This window comes from Mesoplodon bidens (genome assembly GCF_964165515.1).
Source record: "Mesoplodon bidens genome assembly, chromosome: 18".
In the NCBI taxonomy this organism is placed as follows: Eukaryota; Metazoa; Chordata; class Mammalia; order Artiodactyla; family Ziphiidae; genus Mesoplodon; species Mesoplodon bidens.
Window position 1 is genome coordinate 7,513,698 of NC_138175.1, and position 23,487 is coordinate 7,537,184.

At 58.9% G+C, this 23,487-nt stretch overlaps 1 protein-coding gene across 1 annotated transcript in view; it reads right to left on the minus strand.

The window, feature by feature from the left end:
* Nucleotides 1-1,868: 1,868 nt before the first annotated feature.
* CMIP (c-Maf inducing protein) overlaps nt 1,869-23,487 on the minus strand; it is a 239,426-nt gene continuing 217,807 nt past the window's right edge. The window contains exons 11-21 of the mRNA XM_081217235.1: nt 18,761-18,826; nt 17,422-17,448; nt 17,073-17,121; nt 14,486-14,593; nt 11,750-11,866; nt 10,222-10,362; nt 9,368-9,415; nt 8,183-8,329; nt 6,621-6,726; nt 5,483-5,553; nt 1,869-3,848 (exon numbers count right to left, since the gene is read on the minus strand). Coding sequence (XP_081073361.1) covers nt 3,795-3,848; nt 5,483-5,553; nt 6,621-6,726; nt 8,183-8,329; nt 9,368-9,415; nt 10,222-10,362; nt 11,750-11,866; nt 14,486-14,593; nt 17,073-17,121; nt 17,422-17,448; nt 18,761-18,826 — 934 coding nt within the window. The 3' untranslated portion in view covers nt 1,869-3,794. The remainder of the gene's footprint in view (nt 3,849-5,482; nt 5,554-6,620; nt 6,727-8,182; nt 8,330-9,367; nt 9,416-10,221; nt 10,363-11,749; nt 11,867-14,485; nt 14,594-17,072; nt 17,122-17,421; nt 17,449-18,760; nt 18,827-23,487) is intronic.

Here is a 23,487-nt window from a genome sequence, read left to right on the forward strand (position 1 = left end):
ACCATCAGCTGTGGGGGGAGGGGGAGAGGGGGGAAGTTGCATGTGTGTTACAGGAGGAACAGGTAGGGTCCTGGCATGAAACAGAAGACCCACTCTGGTGGGTTCTGGAAAGTACGTGAGGAAGGGCTAGCTCTGGAGGGGCGGTGCCGGCTAGGTAATTGACAAGGGACGCTGAGGTCCCGGAACGTACAACAGGGGGCTCTTACCACGTGCAGGTCAGCAGGGTGAGGGGAAGACGCGGTGTAACTCAGTTTCTGTAGGAGGAGGTCGAGTTGGCAACCTTCTGGTTCAGGGAGTGGGCGGGGTCAAGGGACGTGAGGCACGTGGGTGGGCGGGGTCAAGGGACGTGAGGCACGTGGTGGGTGGGGTTAAGGGATGTGAGGCACGTGGGGTGGGCGGGGTCAATGGGGCGTGAGGCACGTGGGGTGGGCGGGGTTAAGGGACGTGAGGCATGTGGTGGGCGGGGCTAAGAAATGTGAGGCACCTGAAGCTTGCAGCCCGCAGGTCCTTCCAGGCCAAGGCTGAGAGTGGGGGTGAGGGTTGTGCTCAGAGCTGGAACTGTGGAGGGCGGCTGCTGGGGGAGGGGGGGGCGGGGGGGTACCTGAGCTCACAGAGGTAAGCCGATTCTGCAAGAAAAGCATGGGGGGAGAAAACGCCCTGATGCTCTCTTCCCGCGTCCCTGCCTCTCTGCCAGGTAGCCAGCATTCTCCAGGCTCAGCCGGAGGAGCCCAGGTGACAGGGTGGGGAGGAGGGCTGAGGACAGTTCCTGCAAGGTCCTACCTTTTCCATCTGGCAGTGATGAGCGCCTGCTGAGCCAGGCCCTCCTCTGCTGGGTGGGAAGAATCAGAGACGGCAGGTTGCGGGGCCTCACAGCCTCGTGTCTCGGCCCGCAGCTGGCTGTCGTGAAGCCAGTGCCATCTGGCCTGAGGACCGGAGCTCCTGGAGCTCGCCCTCCAGCCCTGCAAGTCCAGGGCCCTCCTTGTTCTCACGCAGGGCACCTGGCTTCCCTGAGTGGCCGGAAGTCGTCAGTGGGTCAGCTGACAGGCCGCACACCTGAGGGATGTAGAGGCCTCGGGGAGTGAGGAGGCCAGGGGAGGGGGAGGTGTACGGAGAGGCACGGAGGTAGCGGGGGTGGGAAGAGGTGGTGGGCTTATCAGGGGGCGTAGAGGGGGTTACACCAGTTGTCCTTGGGAGAGGGATGAGGGGCCTGGCTGGTAGGGCTGGGCAGGGGGCGGATGGAGGTGCAGAGGGAGGAGACTCAGCAACCTAGCAGCAGTGGGCTGGCCGTGGGGCAGGGTGGAGGTGAAAGTTACGTTTCTTATCTGAGGGAGGAGCCAGCTGGCTGGCTGGCGTCTAGGCCCTGGACCTCAGGGAGCCCATCACAGACCAGAGGCATCCACGTCAGCCAGAGCTTCTCAGAAATGCAGGGTCTTGGTGCCCACCCAGACCCTGGGGATCAGAACCCGCGTTTTCTGGACTCTCACTGGACTAGAGCTTCCGTGACGCCCTACCGCACAGCAGTCTAGGTGGACGGCCGGGTTCTACCCTGGGGTGACTCTTCCCTCTCCCCCGGGGACACTAGGCCCCATCTGGAGACATGTTCAGTTGTTACAACTGCAGTGGGCGGTGGAGGGGTACTCCTGGCATCTAGTGGGTCAGGGCTGGCGGGGGCCTGCTCAACATCCTTTGATGCCCACGGCGGCCTCACAACAAAGGAAGATCTGCCCCCTAACGCGCCGGGGTGAGGAGTCCTGGACACTTGGAGAGGGTGTCCGGGCTCTGCCGTGAGCCCCCGACTCTCAGCCTAGGTCTCGTCCCTTCCCATCCCCCGGGGAGGCCCCTTCAAAGCCACACAGAAAGGCCAGATGTCAATGAGTCACTTACAGTTTATTTTTGCCTGAAAGTATTTCACATCTCTGAACACAGCTACGTGACAATAGTATTAACCATCAGGAAAAGCAACAGTGCGAAGGGGAAAGGTGGCATGTCTCGGCTCTTCTTTTTTTTTTTTTTTTCCTTTTAAAGTTTTTTTTTTTTATGCTTCTGCTTCTTCCTGCACCAGAGTGCTGTAAAGTACGGGACCGGAGGGGAGCGAATAAAACCAAACAACAGAAAACAACAACAACAACAAAAAAACACGGAACGGAACACACTCACACGCACACACGAAATCAAACCTGGCACGGAAAATGAATTAAGACTGAAACCCAATTTCTTTTTTTTTTCCTTTTTTAAAAAAATGAGGGCATAGTCGGGGGGTAATAAAGTCTACCTAGCAAAGTATAAAACGACAAAAGCATGGTTTCCATTGAATAAGATTAAATATATATAAAACAATTACTTTGACTGGGGGTTAGGTCTGGAGGTGCTGAAGGGGGGCTGTGTTTGTGCTAAACCAACAGAAGAAGGGGCTTGGGGGAGAGGGGACCCCAAGTAAACCATGAGGGCTGTTTTGTACAGTGAGGGCTTGTTTATAAAAGAAACCGAGGTTGGTGTGTCTTCGGGGCCGGTGTGGGGACAGAGGGGGCAGGAGGGGCGTCTGCGCTGCAGTGGTCACATTCGTGGGCGGGGTGGGCAGTCAGGCTGGTGGAGGCGACGTCTCTCTTCTCCCAAGAGACCATGCAGAGAGGCGGGCATGCATGAGGGGACCGCGGGAGGCACAGGACGGCGGGGAGGCCACAGGTCGCAGAGCCTCAGCGGGGACGGGGTCAGCAGAGGCCACCGCAGATGGGAGAGCTCTGGGGGAGGGGGCGGGGCAGCTCTCCTGCGGGACGGACAGGAGGACAGGTTAGCACCCTCCCCCTCCAAATGTGTAAAAGGGGGCCGAGAGAAAGCTGGGGCCGTAGAGGAGCAAGACGACAATGTGGGGACCCCACTTCTCCTCCCCCAGCTGACCTCCACCCTGTGAGGAAACTGGAGACTTCTGGGATCGAAACGCACGGTGGCGTGGCGGGCAGAGGGATGGACGGACGGACCGACATGAGAGCTTTAGCACAGAGAATCCATTACGAAAAAGCAATTAATTTTCCAAGGAGGTTCTTTTTTTTTTTTTTTTTCCTGTCTGTTTGTTTCCTTTAAAAAAATAACAAGAATACTACCACTACCCTGACAGCTGACTGGTTTGTACAGTACTACACGCCAGGGGCGGCCGGCGGGCGGGTGGGCGGGCGGGTCAAAGACTTCATAAATAAGAAGCAGGTCCCAGACCTGCAATTTGTCAACATTTCTTAAATAGGCGCATTATTTAAATCTTATGTACAACAAGAATCACTTTGCATAGCAATGGCGAGGACACAGGACGGGTGTGGGTGTGATGACGTGACCGGGTCTTGTCCCATGGCGACGACGGCGGGGCGAGTTCTCGGCAGGGCCTCGGAGGGAGAAAGCATCCTTCCTCGGCCTCCAGGCCCGTCGGGGTTGCGAGACGGTGGCATCAGAGTTGACTCTTCCCACATGGCATTGAACACAGAGGCAAAGAAAATCCACAAAGGGTCCCCCCTCCCCAAGTGCCCCCATCCCCACCCTCTCCCCGACCCGCTGCCGCTCCTCTGGTTGCTACAAAGTCCGTTTTAGATCAGGTCAAGGTTTCCGATTATGAAGCTAAAAGAATTAGGTGGGGGCTGGGCGTGCTTACGGACCCCCTCCCCACCCCCTCCCCCCTCCGCCCCCAGAAAGACTCCCCCGTCTATCTCACAGCCAGGACGCGGGGTGGGACCCCGAGACCCACTGCTCTACAGCTATTAGTCAAGAGTTGCATGTCGCAGTTGCAAACTCCTTCCTGCCGAGCGGGAGCTTCACCAGGCTTCCGTGTAGCGGACGTCCACCTCCTTCAGGTTGGGAAGCTTGGCCTGGGGGGAGCAAGAAGGATCCAGTCCCTTCCAGAACCTGGTGGCGCACGCCCCCACCCCTGGCGGCTGGCGTTCCCACCGTGCCCTCCCCACTTTGTCACCATCGGGGGCTCCCGAGCCCAGAGCTAGGGAACCTCCGGGAGAACCAAGTAGGCGGCATGTGGCTCCACAGAAAGCAGGCGATAGCTTCTGGGGAGTCCACGTTCCCACCCCACAGAGGCTTCGATCACTGGCTCTGGGGGCAGGAAACCCAGGATGTGAGCCCCCCGCCACTGTCACTTGCAGGCCACCTGCCCTTGGGTAGATCCCTGGCCTCCGGGAGCCGGCTTCCTCATCTGTGGAGGGAATCCGAGTCCAGTCCCTGGCTCACAGGACGGGGTGAGGGACTGGATACCAAACGCAGGGCAAACCCAGAGCACCCGGTCCGAGACAGTGCCTGTGCCCTCAGGGCTGTCAGGAGTCCGGCGGGGAGAATGGAGAGGGATCCATAAGCTGCAGGTTCCTGGCGGGTGGGTGGAGGTCCTTCCCACTTAGGCTCCCCGACGTGGATCTGTGGCCGGACTACAGGATCCCACCTGCTACTCCTCAGAGCGGCTTCCTGCCCCCCATCGCTGCCACCCAGATGCGTTTGTGCTCTGCCTTCTTTTATCAACAGTTGACTTTTTCTTTACAAGCCTTTGCTGTACAGCCTTTGCTGCTAACTGGTCTCCTGCCTTTACTTCCCGCCTCCCCAGCTTCCTGGGCACTGGCCTGCCCGGCAGACTCACTTTAACCACTTCTTTCTGTGCAGGCTCTTCCGCCCCAATGAATGGAGCTGGCGGTCCCCTCCCTGCTGGCCCCTGAGCCCCGTCCTGCTTCAGTCTGCTGCGCGTGTCTGTCTGCCGGGGACTGAGCTCCCTCCTGGGCAGGGATGAGCCCGCTGCACCTCGGTGTCCCTGTCCCCAGCGCAAGCCTGCCACACAGAAGGTGTCTGGAGGCTTGGCCAGTGAATGGGCCCCAGGCTGCAGGTCCGGCTGAGCTGGAGGGGAAGCTGAGCAGGGGAGGCCCTGCTGGAGGTGGGCTTCCAGGGCGCCCAGGGTCCAGCACGCTCCTGGCCCTGGGAAGGGTGCTGGCTCTGCGGCCGAGCCCACTCCTCCGGGCCCAGGATGAGGGGGCGGCAGGAGCCTGCTGAAGGCCCAGCCCCTCCAGCCCTGACGAGACATGTGTTTCTACAAACAAAATGTGCCCACCTTCCACCACCCAGATCCTCTTTCCTTGATTTTAAGTTGCCAACCTAGCCCAGCCTGCTGGTCCTGGGCCTCACCTGTGTGACTGCACCAGCCCTGCAGACCTTCTCCACGCTGCTACCCCTTGCTTGTACTCTCCCTCAAAAATCCTGCTTTCCACATAACAGCCAGAACAAGCTTTTAAAAGCAGAACTCAGCACCCTGCTTAGAGCCTCTGAAAGCTTTCTCCTGAACTTGGATGAGATCCAGAGTCCTTCCGTGACCTGCGAGGGCTTATTCGGTCTGGCTCCGGTCTCTTCTCTCACTTTCTAGTCACGTTGGCTACAAAGTTGGTTCGTACCAACCCTTTCTGCCTCAGGACCTTTGCACTTGCAAAGGAAGGAAGGAAGGAGGGAAGAAAGGGATTACCTTCAGGTCTTCGTAGGTGTCCGCCGAGAGCTTGGTGCTGTTCATGTTTAAGCTGCAGAGACTCTTCATGGCTGTCCAGGGACAGACAGACAGACACAGTCATTAGGTCAGTGGGACCCCACAAGGGGCAGTTGCAGGTACAGGATGGAAAAGCTGGGGGTGGACTGAGTTGCTGAGGCCTCTGGTTAGGAGACGGGGTCGGGGAGGTGGGGTTTCAGAGGCACAGCCCAGGACCACTACATACAGAAGGTCTATTTCAGGCAGGAGCTGATCTGAATTGGGCCCACGTTCTCCTCCTGCCCTCTGAGCCTCTCTCCCTTCTGGTCCCTCTGTCATGTCCCTCCACTGCCTGTACCCCAAATGTCCCCAGAACTTGCCTGCCGCACTGCAGACAGTGGACCCCGCTGTGACTCTACACCTCATCCTCTCTGCCCTCTGTTACTCCGTCACCTGCCCCCAGCCACTCCCAAGCCACCCAGAACGTGCCGACGACCTTGCAGGAGTCATGCCCACTGCCCAGCATGCCTCCCCCTCGGTCAATTCCTACGTATGTGTCTCTCACCCCCAGGTCCAGTCACCTCCCTGGGAAGGCTTCCTGGATTCCTCCCAGCTGAGGCCCGGGGCCTCTCATCTAAACCAGTGGACCTGGAAATGGGAAATGCAGATTCCCAGGCTCAACATCACCCAAGATTGGAGTTTAGTAGATTAGGGTCAGGGTACAGAAATCGACAGTTCTAGGTGCCTCGAGTATTTTGTGGCTCCTTCTACTAGGGCGGTGCTTTTCAAACTTTAATGTGCCTGAGAGTCACCCAGCACTTTGTTACAGTGCAGTTTCTGAGTCAGCAGGTCTGGGGCAGGGCCCGATAATCTGCATTTGTAACCAACTCCCGGGTGAAGGCTGGGGCTGGGGCTGGGGCTGCAGCTGCTGCGGCGGGTCAGGGGAGCACGATCGCCCTCAGGGGTTGTGACAGTGTCGGGAGGGCACAGGCTGGGCCTCACTCATGCTTCCTTTTTCCTCTAGAGTATCAGCTCCACGAGGGCAGGTGTATTTCCGCCTGGCATGGAGGAGGAGCTCCGGGGGCACACAGCACGGTGCGTGAACGGAGGAAGGCATGAAGGGATGGATGGACGGACTCACAGCTGAGGGCCAGCAAGCCGGCGTCGGTGACGGGCGTCTCGCACAGGTTCAGCACCTGGAGCATCGTGAGGTGTTCCGACAGGAGCCGCAGGCCGGCGTCTCCAAACTGTGGGGCAGAGACCTTCTCAGCCTGGACACCGACGCTGGCCTCCCCGGGGCACCCGGGGCGATGACCCCGAGGCAGGGGCAGCGGTGGAGCAAGGAGACAGGACAAAGCCCAGGCCCGGGGCCCATGGCCTCCACGCCTCAGGGCCTGGGCCACTCTCGCTTCTCTCCAGAGACTCCAGTGCCCGGACCGGGTTCACATCCAGCTTCTGCTGGTGCCATGGACCCGACAAGGGCCCCCCTGGAGTCGGTGTTGCCATCTGTCAAGGGTGGCTTTGAACTCAGTGACTCGTGGCTACTAGCGGGAGCCGAGGTGGCCCTTCCCTGGGCGGGACAGTGGGACAGCAGGGCAGCCGCCCGGGTTCTCTCCTGCGAGACGAGGGCGTCGGCAGGGCCTGCACCTCACAGTGGAGCGGAGACCACACGCGCTGGTACGTGTTTAACAGCCCAGTCGGTACGAAGCACGGACAGCGAGCACTGTGCGCTGTGGTCATTATTACAAGGAGGAGACCCAGCAGCCGCCTGCACGCCCCCTGGGCAGGGGTGTGAAACCTGTGTCACGTGTCAGCTGTGCCAGGCGTGTCCCTGCTCTGGGCCTTGGCGACTCCAACTGTGGGACGGGCCACTGGGCTTCACGAGGGGCTAAACCTTCTCTGGCCTGGGACCCCCTGGGGGACGTGGGCGCTGTGCCGTGGAGGGGGCGTGGTGATCAAGCGACTGGACCCGTGGGTTCTGGGCAGAAAGCCAGCCATGGAGGAGGGTGCGGGGCAGGTCTGGGGCAGGGGTGCACAGTGGGCACGGAGGAGGGCGCAGGGGGCAGGGGGCAGGGCAGGTCTGGGGCAGGGGTGCACAGTGGGCACGGAGGAGGGCGCAGGGGGCAGGCGGCAGGGCAGGTCTGGGGCAGGGGTGCACAGTGGGCACAGAGGGCACAGGGGGCAGGGGGCAGGGCAGGTCTGGGGCAGGCGTGCACAGTGGGCACGGAGGAGGGCGCAGGGGGCAGGGGGCAGGGCAGGTCTGGGGCAGGCGTGCACAGTGGGCACGGAGGAGGGCGCAGGGGGCAGGGGGCAGGGCAGGTCTGGGGCAGGCGTGCTCAGTGGGCACGGAGGAGGGCGCAGGGGGCAGGGTGCAGGGCAGGTCTGGGGCAGGCGTGCACAGTGGGCACGGAGGAGGGCGCAGGGGGCAGGGTGCAGGGCAGGTCTGGGGCAGGCCTGCACAGTGGGCACGGAGGAGGGCGCAGGGGGCAGGGTGCAGGGCAGGTCTGGGCCAGGCGTGCACAGTGGGCACGGAGGAGGGCGCAGGGGGCAGGGGGCAGGGCAGGTCTGGGGCAGGCGTGCACAGTGGGCATGGAGGAGGGCGCAGGGGGCAGGGGGCAGGGCAGGTCTGGGGCAGGCGTGCACAGTGGGCACGGAGGAGGGGGCAGGGGGCAGGGGGCAGGGGGCAGGGCAGGCCGTATGTACCTGAGTGGACCACAGGTTTAGCTGCTTGAGAGAAGGCAGTTTGATGAGGTGCTCAGCGCAGGCACTGGTTACGTTGGTGAAGGCCAAACTGAGGTTCTCCAGGTTTCCGAAGGAGCCAGAGCTCAGCAAACGAGCCAAGTCAGCATCCTGCAGACAGGACGGGCAGGCGGGGTCTCAGGAGGCCTGGGGCTGCCAGTAGCTCCCCGAGGCCCTGAGCCTCCCCTCCCCAGCCCCACAGAAAGCTGTGGTGGGGAGGAGAGCATGGTCCAGTGGCTTGGGACAAAACGGGGTGTCAGGGAGGGCACAGCTGCCTCCACGTCTCCGTGGTGGCAGCTGCCTAGCTGGAGAAAGCCCTCGGAGCTGTGACTCACAGCCTGAGTCACCAGTGGGGTGTTCCGAGGCCACGTCCCTCCCACAGGCGTGTGCGTGCATGTGTGTCCGACCGTCTCACTTTCCCAGGCGGGAGCTTGCGCCTCTTTCCCACCTGCAAACACTGAGGCCCTTTCAAAGAGTATGTGAGCACTAGACTCTGAGGTCATTGAGGGTCCCTTCCATTTTTGTGATAGAATCCTTGAGTTTTAGCTGCCAACTGGCTGCCCTGGATTAAGGCTTATCTCCCAGCTAGGTGGGGCCACGTGCTAAACCTGGACAACGTGTCCCCGCAGAACTTCCAGGCAGGTCCTTAAAGGGAACGGGCGTGTTCCTCTTTGCCTCTTCCTCCTTCCTCCTGGCGTGAATGGAGATAAGATGGCTGGAGCTTGAGCAGCCAGTTTGGACTATGAGGTGGAAGCTATGTGCCAAGGACAGTGGGGCGGCAGGATAGAAGGAACTAAGATCCCTGAAGACCTTGTAAAACGGGGACGGAAAGAGGCACCAACCTGATAGGCTTCTTGCCATAAAATGAACTATCAGCACAATTTATCTGGTACGTGAATCCTCAACGTATCTGAGCTATTATTGTCATCATTATGAATAACTGGTAACATATTAACATTAATATCAACAATAATCTTTATCATAATGTTTGGTTTCCTGCGACCCAGTTCCCTCCTAGGCAGGGAAGTACCACAGGGTCCCTGTTCACCTCCTCCCATCACCTCCAGCAGACACTGTCTGCTGTTCCCCACCAGGGAGGATAACCCGCTTCTTCCCTCCCAGCCCCGCAGGAGAATGAAACCAACTCACTGTGGACTTGGAGGGCAGTGTTAGCCTGGTGGGCCCGCCTTTCCTTTGCTGCAACAGAAGTCAGACTGGTTACGACCCGCTTTTCCCTGAGCCCTCACCCGGTACCCGCGCCTCCAGTAACACCTCTCACGGCACTGTTTGTATTTCTTGGTAGTGGCAGGCGACATGGTGGTCTTTGTCTCAGGGGCAGACCCCGAGGCCAGGTCTGAGGGCAGGTGGTTTATCAGAGAGGCGATCCCAAGAAACCCCAGCAGGGGAGCGGGGAACTGAGACCACAAAGGCCCCTAAAGGAAGAGCCTGTGATCACCCCAGCTACCCCTGGGCCTCTGGGAAATGGTGGCAAAGTCACATCTCACAGAGAGACCCCACCTCTCCCGCCAGTCACTGGTTGCGAGCTGCTCCAGGAGACCAGGGGGCGTGAATTCTCCACCCCTTCTGTCCTGCTGCGCCCGTGGACAGAGAAGGCCCTTTGGCCAGGAGGTACGGGTGCTGGCATTCGGAAATCAAGCCCCATGCCCTGAAATGAAGGGCCTGAGGGAAGTGGGGGAGGGAGGGAGGAGGGGCACAGACAGCCACTGCCAGGCTTGGCTTGGAGGGTACACAGGATGTGGCCGTGACCAGGCCCATATGGGCTGTTTGACTTTGGGCCACAGACTCAGCCTCTCTGATCGTCTGGAAAGTGGCGGGTGGCAATCTCGACCTCTCTCGGTCTGGAGGAGGAGTCAGTGAGGTGGAGGCCCGCACAGGGGCCATGGACCCTGGGCTCTGCCCTGCTCACTGCAGCCACGCTCTCGCTGCTGGGCAGGGGAGCCCCGGAGCCAGCCGGGCAGCCGGGCAGCCGGGCGCGGACTCACCAGCTCCTTGAGCTCCCGCTGCCGGTCGCACAGCTGCTCATACATGCGCTTCCCCACGCTCGTGCTCTCCAGGGTCGAGATGATCTGCAGCTGCGTGTCGTTGTTGTCGATGATGTTGTATTCCAGCATCAAGCACAGGATCTGCCAAGAGCCGGGAGGCGAGTTACCGCCAGCCCGAGACTCTGGGCGGGGTGGTCCTCGAAGGCGCGGAGGCCTGAACCCTCAGCCAGTCCCAAGAGGAGCCCCTCACGCCTCGGGAGGCGGCCAAGCTCGGCACACCCACGCGTTCCCAGGTCTTGTTCTCTCCCCACTCTCTGCACTTCCGGCCGTGCGATGCTGGGGGGATCGCCTGCCCCAGTGTGCCCTCTGTGTAACGGGAACATTGGTGCACACACACTCAGTGCGTGGGAGCTCCTGGTTAACGCTTGTGGGCACGATGCACGCCGGGCCCGTATGGCCTGGTAGAGCCCGAAAGACAAGACACCTCTTTCTATCCCTTGCTTTTCCACGGAAAGCTCTGGGAATCAAACTCTTTGATGCTCTCCCTGCTGAGAGGTGAAGTCTAATTCCCATCCCCTTGACTATGGGCCTGGCCTCGGTGACTCACTTCTTTTTTTCTTAAAAAACATTATTTATTTATTTATTTATTTGACTGCACTGGGTCTTAGTTGTGGCACGCCAATCTTCAGTTGCGGCATGCGTGTGGGATCTAGTTCCCTGACCAGGGATTGAACCCATGACCCCTGCATTGGGAGCGTGGAGTCTTAACCACTGGACCACCAGGGAAGCCCCGGGGACCGACTTCTCATGGCCAGAAAGTGGCAGAAGTGATGCCGCCTGACTTCTGAGGCTGAGTCAGGAAAAGAGATATAGCTTCTGCCAGGTCTCTTTGGACAGTGGCTCTGGAAGCCCCAGGCTTCTGGGGACTTTGGGGGAGACAGAGGTGACATGAGTGCCCGGGGCTGGTGTGTGCTCCTCGGTGAGTGGGAAGGCTACGACCAAGGCTGCTGTGTGGACGGCGGCCTGGCAGCCCCAGCTGCTCCAGCCTCTGCTGGTTGAGTCCCCTCAGGCCAGCGCCAGACACGTGAGGGAAGCAGCCTTGGGAGGGCCTAGCCCCCCCACCATCTGACTGCGACCCCATGAGACACTCAGAGTGAGAAGTGGTCAGCTGAGCCTAGTCAAGCCAAGACCCATAAGCAAATAAATGAGCATTTTTGTTTGAAGCCCCCATTTGGGGGTGGTCTGTTCTGCAACAACAGACAAATGGAACAGAAACCTGCCCGTCGATCCCTTGGACCCACGTGGATCAAAAGTGAAATTAAAATGAAATTAGCAGATGGTTTGATGAAGGTCTCCCGCTCCCGCTAAGCTCAGGAGGGCTGGGGCTGTGCCTGCCTCGTCTGCTGCCGTGTCCCCAGCTCTTGTAATAACTTGGGGCTCCTAGAAGCTCCTAGAAGGTGCTCCATCAACAAGGATGGAGTCCTGGGAGAGTTGGCAACCTTACCAGGGACTCGGGCCAGCTCCTTACCTCCACCATGGTCTGGTTCCCCCTCAGCGCCAGGAGCATGCAGGGTCCCAGCTTGTTTTCTGCCAGGGAGAGCAGGAATTTTTTGGTCTTGTAACAGGAGCCCATGAGGATGTGCACCTGTGAGGAGAGATGGGCCAGGTGAAGAGCAGTGACCGCCGTGGGCTGTGGCCGCGGTGCCTGCCTTCTGCATGCTGCAGGGATCGTGAGACCAGAAGACACTGATCAGACACACCCCACACCCAGTCTGGAGACACTGCATCTGAAACGATCACCAGACTCTCCCCGGGGGATCCAAAGGACCCCTCCCTGACACCGGCTCCCATGTGGATGAACCTCGAGGACACTGTGCTGCGTGAAGTAAGCCGGTCACAGGAGGACATATCCTGTAGGGTCCCACTCGTGGGAGGGATCTAGGGTCAGACTACAGAGGCAGAAAGGAGAAGCGGGGGTGGGGTGGGGTGTCGGGGCTGGGGGAGGGTGTGGGGAGTTAGTGTTTATAGCAGGGACAGTTTCAGTTTGGGAAGATGGCAGTTTGGAGATGGATGGTGGTGGTGACTGCAGAACACTGTTGGTGCACTTGATGCTACAGAACAGTACACTTAAAAGTGGTTCAGGTGGGCAGAAATTAACACAACATTGTAAATCAACTATACTTCAATAAAAATATTTTAAAAAATGGTTAAGGTGGTAAGGTTTATGCTATATATGTTTTACCTCCGCTCCGTACACACACACAAAAGCCCCCTCTCCCGTCCCCCTCGGGACTCTGCTGACATCTGGCCCTCTGGGTCTTGGCACTGTCAAACCCGGTGGAAGCGTCTCAGCAGCCCCTGCTCAGGGTGCACAGGCCCACCCTTCACACGCAGGGCAGGGAACAGTACGGGGAGCCCTGTCTCCCCTTCCCAAGCCCCCTGTGAGTCCCAAAGGTACTCTGAGTGGTCACCTGCCCCAGAAACCCAAGAATTGGCAAATTCTGCTCCATCTTGGGTTATCTGCAGGGCGGCCATTAAGAAAAGTGTGTTTCTTTCTGGTGCATCTGGAGATGGGTGCCCAAGGGCAAGGGTCCCCAACCAACATCTGGGAGGCCCAAACACCTGGTGTGCTCTCCCCCTGACTTCACATTAGAGCCAATGCCCTTCTGCGGTTGGAAACGGCAGCCTAGTCAAGGGGACCTCATCCGTGCCATGTGTCTCCATGGAAACGACGCATCACCATCCAGGGGCTGCCTGCTTCCTTCCCCACGTATATTCTTTTCTGCTCCATCACCAACAACTCTGGCATACAAATGCAAGCTCTCAGGCTGGGGAGCTGCCGGCTCCCTGACTTCTCTCTCTCACAGTCCCCGCACCAAGGGGCGGGAGGGGGGGGGACCACGGGGCGTTGCCATGGTGAAGCTGTGACATCAGAGCAGAGAAGCCTGTGAGAGGTGGTGCAGGAAGGCAAGGCCAGCATTTCCAGGACACACAGGGCACTCAAAGGGGACACGTCAGGCAGCAGGCGAGGAGTGGAGAGCAAGTGCGTAAGGAAAGGAACCTAAAAATAAGCCCCTTTCCAGAGAGGATCCAGAGGCAGTGCTGGGGTCTGTCGTCACTGCGCAAACACTGCCAAGTTCACTGCGGAGAGCGTTATGAGCTGCTCACCCCACTGAACCGGCTACCCAGTAGGGATGAGAATAACCACACCCGTCACTTCTGCGCACTCACTGTGCGCTAGGCCCTGGCCCGGTGCCTTGCATATATTATCACAGGCAATCACCATGGTAATCCCGAGACGCCAGGACTACGCTCCCCGTTTCACAGACGAGGAAACCGAAGCCCCGAGAGGCAAGTTACTGATCCGAGGTCATCAGGCTAGCGTGTAGCAGGGCTGCAACCTTAGCCACGGCTGGCCTAGGCTTGCGCCTTTCTCAAGCTCTGGAACATGAGTGACTGTGGAACGGAGTGGTTTTGTCAGCAAGCGGGCTAGGTGAGGTTGCTGGCCGCCTAGAGGAGCATCTGCCCTGGGGAAGGGGCATCTGTGCCTCCTTTCACAAGATGGACACTCTGCTACTGGAAGAAGGGCCGGCTCTGGACAGCGTGGGCCTGGCCAAGGGAGGAACTTGGAGGCCGGAGGCCTGTGTGACCTCAGGCAAGCCACTGCACCTTTCTGTGCCTGTTTCCACACAGAGGTAGTTAAGGGATAGGGCTGCCGTGAAGATTAAGAAAGGTCGTGCATGTGAGGTGTTGGTCACAGTGCACAAGGAAAGTAGCTGGAGTCACCAAGGATGCGGTTATTGGTCTGGTGATCTCAGATGCCTCATCTCCAAGGTGGGCCGGTCATCCTGACCTTGGGGTATCGGGGCAAGGATCAGACGAGCTGGCGGATGGATCTGCAGCGCCTTCTAGGATACCTGTGCCCATTACGCGCTCAGTCCCTTGAACAAAGCTACGCGCTACAGTGAACCCGGTGAGCTTGGGCAGTTAACACCTGTAACGTCTGGAAGATGGGGTAATAGGAAGTGTCCCTCCTCACGCTGCTGGGGGAGCCTTTGGCTCGGGGCCTGCTCAGGTAAGAGATGAGGAAGTGACACTTGTGGCCGGCGTCACCATCACCATCTCTATCACCAGCATCCTTTCAGCCTAGAAATTCCAGGGCTGGCCCCAGCGGGCTCGGGGCGGCTCTCTCACTGGTCAGGGGAGGGGAAGCCAATGTGCCCGCCCGTGGCTCCGGTCACTCCCACCCCCGGCCCTCACGTACCATGCTGGCGAACAGCTCCCCGTCATCGTCGCAGGCCACCCCTCCGGGGCTGTAGAGCTGAAACCAGCCGTCCTTGCCGGCTCGCACGCTCAGCAGGCACGAGTGGACCTGCCACAGGGGGAGAGCGCTTGGTCAGCCCCTGCAGACCCATGATGACGGTGGCCCACGATCCACACACGCAAACGGCAAAGGCCCAGACAAGTCCCACAGTTAAGGAACTGGTTTAACTTAGTTTAGTCCAGACCCGCCCCCAGCCTTCTACTAAATTCCATGGAAGGCCTTCTGGGAAAAACTCTGATATCCATGAACAGGGGAACTCCAGCTCCTCGGGATGGAGGGCCGGGCCCTGGCTTGTTTAGTTGCCCTGAATAAAGCAAGTCTGTGGCCAAGCTGGGGTGGAGAGGCGCAAAGGGACCTCTGTGCCGCACTCTCCTGCGCCTTTGATGGGGGCATTGTTTTCTCCTTTCTCTGTCTGGGTCTCTGTCCCCCTCTCTGTGTCCCCAGTTCCTCTCTCTCTGCTCTCCTTTCTCTCTGAACCTGTGCCTCACTCCCTCACTTTTGGGGCGTCTGCACCTCCACCTCTGGGGGTCTGCCTGCTTCCCTACGTCACCCTCATGGGCGCTGTCCCCCGGCTTTGCCTCTGTCCCGCTGATCTCTCTCTCTCTCTCTCTCTCTCTCTCTCTGGGACCCTGACATCCTCTCCTTAGGAGAAAGGGTCTCTGTCCAGAGTGGGGGGCAATTTCAGTGCTGCCCGAAGCACAGCTCTCTCTCTGTGGCTCTCAGCTTCCTCCCCAGGGCTCCATGCGTCTGTGTGTGGGTGGCGTGTGTGCGTGTGTGCAAACACGTGTACACATGTGGGAGGAATTCCACATCCACCCCGGCCCCGCTGTAATTGCAGAGAGTGAAGGACGAGCTCCTGCCAAGTCACTTCCTCACAGATATTCAGTTGATCACAACCCACACACGAGTAAACAGAAAGCAGGGGCGGCAGGGCTTTGACCTTTCCCTCCGAGTTGGAAGACTATCGGACGCTAACTTAGCTACTTCAAGAAACAAGGAAGCCAGAGTATGAAACTTTGTTCAACAGATACAGCAGAGAATCTATAAGAAAACAACTATGGCTCCATCTGGGAGGGAGAAGGTGGGAGGGGAGAGGAGTGAGGAGGAGAGGGGAGAGGGGCAGAGAAGCAGGAGAGGAAATCAGAGCAGGAGGCGGGCGGAAGCGGGAGGCAAGGCTGGCAAGAGGGGCCTGCTGGGGGGCCGTGTCCTCAGCAGCCTCCCGGGTGTTACCCGGGCTGGGAAGGTTCCCTCCTGGCACTTGGCACTGCCGCTCCGCTCTGGGATGCAGCTGGTAACACTTTTTATTCATCAACTTCAAAGTCGGTGTCTGAAATGAAGCCTCACTTTCCAGGGGAATTCTGAGACTCTGCCTTCACGCTCGGCGAGGGATGGCTCAGGTTTAAGAAGAATGGAGACCATCGCTGGTGCCCAGACGTTTAAAAGCTCCCTGTCTACGGCTTCTGCCTGAGGATCGTTTTTGGAGCCAGGTGTAGAATCATGGTGTTTTAGAACTAGATCCTTCTAGATCCTTCTCGAACCAGGCTTTATAGTGTGGCCTCTTTAGAATATACTCTGGCTCCACCGAGCATAACTCCCTCCCTCATCCTCCGGCTCTGCCAGGGGTGCACGTGTCCCCCTCTGTCCCTGCCTGGGAACCAGACCCCTCATGCCCCAGACTCCGTGTGCACAGAGAAGGGACCTGAGCACCTCAGGGCAGCCCCGCCTGGCCCACTGTGCACGCTGCAGGGCTGGCCCCTTCTGGAGCCTCACTATCCCTGGGTGAGGATCAGGCCTCAGCCAATGTACCAGTTGTGTGATCTTGGGCATGTAACCCCAGTTTTCTCAACTCTAAAAGGAGAGTAATTCCAATGTAAAATGGGGATGATGGCAGCACCTAGTCACAGGGTTGTTGTGAGGATTAAATGAGACAACGCACGTGCCTGACACAGCGAGAGCGCCCCGTGAAGGCTGCTGCCGCCATTACAGTGATGCAATGGAGAACGGCGTTGGGTGGGGGGGTGCCCAGCCCGCTCTGAGTCCCTGTTCACACACAGCGGCTCTGGGAGGGAAGGCTGCTGCCCTCTCCCTGAAGCCCAGCTGTTGGAGGGGCAGAGCGGCCCCTCGGGAGGCCCTAGGCCACCATGCCCGGGAAATAAAACCCGGCTCAGATCCCAGCTCAGACATCTTCCCTGGCCTGCTGACACTCAGAACGGCAGGACCAGAGAGGATGAGCCGTATCTCAGAGCTGGTTAGGAGGCCCAGTGCCAGCCTGGCCCTAAATCATGGCCCGTGCCCTAAGGAGAAACAGCCGGTGGGAAACACCTCTGGGGAGCCTCCGTTTACAGGAAAACACTGACATCACGGGCCAGGCTTGGACACTTGGGTTGGGGGCTGTGTTTACGCACAAGGCAAAGGAGCCTTTGTAAACTGTTATGGATGCCCGCGGGGGACAAGGGCACCCTGACAGAGCCACATGCGCCCTGCTGCAGCCTGGACCGTGTGCCCGCGAGGGAGAGGGAGGCCTCACCTCTTGTCGCGGGTCTTCAGCGAACCTCTGAATCACGTACTTCAGTTCCCTGAAAGAGACGGGGTAGGGGCAGAGTCATGCCCAGGGTCCTGGCTCGGGTGGGCCAGGACGGGGGGCTGAGGACAGAGCTGGGGAGGGCCGGGGCACCGGCTGAGCTGGCGGGGTCAGGAGACGCCTGGACGGGCCTGGACACGCGTCTCGGGAGAGCTTCTGGGAGGAGCCATCCTTGCCTCCCAGAAGGCACGTGATGAGGACGGGCCGGAAGGAGGGCTGGCTGCTGGGGGACGCCCGCACGACAGAGGACACTCGTCCGGGAGGAAGGTAACAAGGGCGCTGCCCAAATACTCACTTGGTGAACTTCTCGTGTGCGAGGGCTCTGCAACAGAAACAAAGGGAAAACCGCAGTGAGCAGGGCGTTCGCAACAGCACAGTGACCCAGGGTCCTTCCTCTGGGGGCGGCAGGCTTTCTGCCCGATTCCAGGAATGAAGAGCAAGTTGAGCATGAAACACCGACATCGTGTCCCCACTCGACATGACATGGATCAGAGGAACGGGAACGGGCTGAGCTGCCCAGGCCCCTGCTTACTCTAAAAGGAGGGTAATTCTAATGTAAAATGGGGATGATGGTAGGGCCTGGTCATGAGCACCAGGCTCCAGAGTACGCAGAAGTGGCGCTCTGGGTGGGGCACGTGAGCACATCTGCATGTGGGTGCCAGGGACCCAGGTGTGCTTGTGAATTGTTCCACCACTAAGGCACGGCCGTGCTCATGACCACCACTCATCCGAGCGGCAACAGGGGACCCTTCTCAGGGCCAGTCGCCTCACGGGCCCACCGTCAGGTGTATCCCCGCAGCTGTGGGAACAGCGACTGCAGCCAATGACGCCACTGCCCTCAGGAGTCGGATTTCTCCAGTCTCAAATCCTGGGGGCTCCAGGGACCAGCCGGCCCGGCAAATGGGGTAATTACTGAGTGTAATGCCCCCTTGGAGAGCCGCATTTCATAAACACAGGGCTCCTTAGTGGCTCCGGAGACAGCCCGGGGCTGCCTCCTGGGGCCTGGCTTCTTCACAGCTATCAAAACAGGCCTGCAGGCATTTTAGGGCCTGGTGATTTAGACAAAGCCTTCTCCTCAGGCCATTATCCACCAGAGAGTTTTCTCCCTATTTTCCCGTGATAAATTCGATACTGGGATGAGGGCCGGAGAGACGGAAGGGTCCGTTCCTGGCCCAGCTCACTGTGGGGCATGAGCTAATCATCGTAATGGGGGTACTAAGGGAGCTTTCAGCATATGGCCGCGCAGCACACAAAGCCATTCCACACGCGTTATGTTTGGATTTTTACTCTGGCCCTCGGAGACGGGAGAGGCAGGTTTTCCTACGCCCATCTGACGCACAATAAACACCGCTGACGTGACCGCATGGGGGCTGGTGCGGAGGGCTTTGTACTCTTAGCTCAGTGAAGCCATCTAGCCATGCAAGCAGGTGATTTCCCCATTTTTGGGGGTGGGAGTGAGCCTCCTCGGGGTCCCACAGCTGAGGACCAACACCTCCATCTCCATCTCCCGCTGTCATCTGTGGTGTCCCCCAGTGCATCCCGTGACCTGATCGGTCCCCCCTGCTGAGGCTGGGGTGGCCGACGGAGGTTGTCCTTTCAGGCTGGAGGGTGCTGGGGACGTGTGTGGGACTTACTCTTTGGGGAATGGAATGGGCTGAAGCAAGCTGGCCAGAGATGGTCTCCAGTCATCATAGTCCGACCTGGAACGAGAGGGGACGACGGTCAGGGCTGGTCTAGACGAGGGGAGGTTATTAATGGTGTGTTACCATACAGGGTCAAAGACGGGGCGAGAGTCTGGCAGAGATCACGTGGCACCGACTCTGCTCTGGTCACCTCGGCTCCCAGGGGCCCCGAGGGACAAGCAGCTGGTGTCTGCAGCGTGGCTGCGAGGCCTGATAAGCCTCTCCGGAGACTTCCCTGTGGCCACCGAAGGGGCTAGTTGCCCAGCTCCCCGGATTCCTCCTCCTCGCCACCACACCCAGGTTCCCAGACCCTCGTTCCTTCTATCTTCCAGAGCACGGAGGGCTGTCATGGGCTGAAACGTGGCCCCCTCAGATTCATACGTTGAAGTCCTAACCCCAGGACCTGAGCCCAGGAAGAGGTGACTGAGGTAAAACGAGGTCATTAGGGTGGGTCCTAATCCAACCTGACTGGTGTCCTCGTAAGTGGAGATTAGGACACAGACACACACACACGGGGATGACCACCTATAAGCCAAGCAGAGAGGCCTCAGACAAAACCAACACTACCCACACCTTGATTCCACAGTTCCAGCCTCCGGAACTGTGAGAAAATACATTTCTGTTGTTTAAGCCCCTTGGTCTGTGCTGGAACCTGGCCTAAGCAGAGGATGGCCCCGGACCCCAGACCTAATTTGTGGTCCTATGGGCCCGGGGCTCCCTGATGTATAGAATTCACTGTTTTTTGTTTTGTTTTGTTGGCACCGCTGTGCGGCTTGTGCAGTCTTAGTTCGACAGCCAGGGATCGAACCTGTGCCCGCTGCGGTGGAAGCATGGAGTCCTAACCACTGGACCACCAGGGAAGTCCCAGAATGCACTGTTTTTCAACCTTCTTTTCATTCAGTTGGACCCCTCTGTCCTCCGCCGCCCCAAGGAGCTTTTTCAACCTTTTCCTTAATCGGTCTCTAAGTACACTATATCTGTTAATATGCTGTATGTCTATCTATACTTTATTCCAAAAAACAGGAAGATCTTCTCACCCCCCAGAACAAATAATTCACCCTCACCAACAATGCACAGCTTAGATAACCCCAGTGTAGGAACTGTTCCGACCCCTCCTTCCTTCAAATAAAGTGATGATAAAGCAGCAGGCCTTCAGAATCCAGCTCACACCCTGGAGTGTTCCGAGGAAAGATGCAAACGCCGGACACACAGAAAAGAATTCCCAGAAAAGCCTGCTGGCCTGAGATAAGTTCTGACAGTGGTACCCGCTGAGGGTTACTAAGCACTTACCAGGCCGGGCAGTGGGCACAGCCTGGCTCACTTAGTCCTCAGAACAGGCACTTGAGGACAAGAGTGTCGCACCTGCCCTACAGGTGAGAAAGCAAGGCTCCTCGTGCCTCCTGAGTCAAGCAGCTAGGACGCTCAGAGCAAGGGTTCACAGCCAGGCCCTCAGACTCCAGGGCCTGGGGCTGGGTGTGTGCTTTACACTGCCCATGGGCGGATGGGCACAGGGAGCCCGAATCAGGACGTGGAGACAGACCCCTTTCGACCTCATACCTGCGGTCATTGATTTTTGCAACTGGCTTGTCTTCCCTCTAAACCCCTTCCCTCTTTCTCTCCTACCTGTCACTGACTGACTTATGGTTTCCAGAAAAATCTAAAAGTAATAGGAGCAAACACTGAAGACAGCACCTGTCTCGAGCCAGGGGCTCTTCCAGGCACATACATGGATCAGCCCCTGTGTTCCTCCCAGAGACCTGGTAAGCTGGATGCGCCTGCCATCCCCATTCTACAGCCAAGAAAACTGAGTCTCAGTGAAGATAGGCACTGGCCCAAGGTCACACAGTCGGTAAGAGCTGGGGTTTGACCCCAGGAGCCTGGCTCCCGTGTCTGTGCTCCTACCCACCGAACAACACATCTCGTGGCCCTTGTCTCCACCTGCAGAGGCAGGCCCTGTTCCCTTTCTCAAAAAGGGCGCATATGCGTTTTTCTTTTGCTTTAAAAAAATATGTTCAATGTAGAAATGCCATTAAATACAGGAATTGCTACAGAGTGTTTAAATCACCCATAATCAGAGTGGGTGTCAGAGGAGCTGTGGCCGTGCCTGGTGTGTAGGCACCTGCTGGGCTCCCGGACAGACACAGCCCAGACCGTGGCTCACTCCGGAGGAAAGGGACATGATCAATGAACAGCATGTGTCACTGGGTCCAGGTGCTAAGCTCAGTGGGAGGCTGGGGCAGGGGTCTAGGTGAAAGCGTCTCCCCAGACTGGAGCTCGGGGAGGCTCTGTCAAGGCTCTGTCATGGCAGCTCACGCAGGACCAGGGGGAGGATGCAGGGGTGAAGGACGAGGCAGAGGCAGACGGACTTCCTTCCTGGCCTGGGCCCCGCCCAGCTCCAAGTTTGAAGTTGCTCCAAATGTCCGGTCTGACCATTTTAGCGTACGTGGTGGGTGTGTTGGGCCGAGACTGGGAAGCTAGGAGCCCGGGGCCTGGCCAGGCCCAAGGGATGGGCGTGGGATCCCTGTGGCCAGCAGAGCGCCTGCCAGGAGCATCCTGAGAGTAGGGCTGGCCTCAGGGCTGGCAGGCCAGGCTGACCTGGGGTGGAAGGGAGAGCTGCAGGCCGGGCTGTGAGAGGCCTGAGCCCACCTGCAGGAGGGACAGGATAGCCAGGCCTTCCTGGGCTCAGGGAGGAAGGCGAGAGTGAACCCGGTGCCTTAAGCATCCTGAGGGCCTCTGACGGGCCTCAGGTGTCAAGCAGCACACATTTAATCCTATAAGCCCCATTTACAGATGAGAAATGGAGGCCCAGAGAGGTGAGGACACCTGCTGAAGATCACAGAGCTCATGAGGGGAGAAGCTGGACTTGAACGAGGCTCCGTGAGCAGGAAATCCAGCCCTCTGGCCTCGGGCTGCTCTCCACGAGCGGTTTAGAGCCTACATGGCTGAGGACTTCCTTTCTCTTACTTGGTGGGGGGTGGCGGGGGGGGGCGCGTAGGTGACACCAGAGACAAGCTGGGCCGGTGAGGGATGGACGTGGGAAATGAGGGCAGAGTGGTTCCGAGGATTTGGGGCGACCGCCTTGGCCTGGCAGAGACAATGCACACTTGGTAGAACTGTAAGCCAGCTTGACAGGTGCTGTTAAACCAGAGCTCTGAGCTGTCCCGTGGACAAGGTGCTTCCTCCAAGCAGACCATTTCCCCGATTTCACGGAATCTTCTGCATGGCGTGGGGAGAACACACCAGCCTGAGGGCACGGGGGCCAAGCGAGCCTCTGAGAAGCCGAAGCCCCCAGCACACGGGTCTGGGACTGGCCGGCCTGGCCCTGACGGCTGTGTGCTCGCAGCGCCCGCCCTGAATCCTGGCTCTGTCACGGCCACAGCCTGGAGAGTGCCGTGTGTGGCTCCCTGGGGTGGGGTGCTGGTGGGGTGCTGTTGGGGTCCTCAAAGGGGCCCCTGGGGGTGAGCTAGGGCACAGCGAGCCCTGGGAGACCAAGGGGAGGTCCATGGCCTTCCTAGAAGACCAGGAGCGAGGCACCTAACGCAGCCCAGGGCTCCAGAAGGGCGTGTCAGGGACACAGCTCATTCTGCTTGGCTGCTGCCATCACACGCACAAGTATCTGCTCCCTCAAAAGGCAACTAGCTGGCCCAGGGATTAAAATCCAAGGTGAGAACTGAGTGGCCTTTATCTCTGAAGCTGGGGACCCGGGCAAATCCCCCTTCTCTGCCTCGTCATCCCACCAGGGACCTTCCAGGGCTGTAGGCAGATCCACTGGCCTCAAATGCTCCAGGGAGTGTCTGGGTTCTACAGAGTGGCCACAAGCCCCAGGAATCTGCATCTGAAATTTTCCAAACTGATCAGTCCATCTATACGCATACATACACTATAAATACACACACATATGTGTATTTCTGCTGCTCTGCAGACCTCATCTAAAACCCTCGCCAGAGGCCCGAGCACGGAGATGCTAACCGTGGGAATGGGGGTACCTGTCCTTGCCGCAAGCCTGCAGGGTGCCAGGTGGGGTGGCGAACGTGTGGCACACACGAATTCACTGAATTCTCGAGGCAGCCCTGAGAGCCAGAACGCACTGACAGACGTCACTATCCTTATTTCACAACTGGGAAACCGAGGCCCAGAGAGGCGGACTCATTGTCCAAAATCATACCATCAGTTGAATGGTGGCGGGGAAGATTGGACCCCAGTCTGGCTGACATTCAACCAAGGAGGTGAGGTGGTCCTTCCACCCCCGCCCCCAGGCACTCAGCTCCCGCTCCCGAGTCCCACTGGGAAGACAGCGGCTGGCAGCGGTGGTGTCTGGGGCCTGAGGACCCGCGTGAGGACAGAGATGCTGACTGGGCTCCAGTCCACCCCACCCCAGAGCCTCCTCCGACTCCCCAGCCACACTCACGGGCTTCATCCTGGCCACGCGGTCGCCAGCAACCTCCTTCTCCATCTCTCCGCCTGTTGGAGGCTATTCCAGCCACTCCTTGTCCGTCAGGGTCTCCAAGCCCCCAGACAGTCCCCGTTCCCTGCACTGAACTCCTGGTGTTTCCGCTCAGCAGAGCTGCACTATCTGGCTGAGCCAGTCCTTCACGGAGCAGGGCGGTCCTGGGCGATATCCCCAGCGCCTGCCTTCTACATTCTAGTCACTACCATGCTTCCCGGGCACGAGGACAACC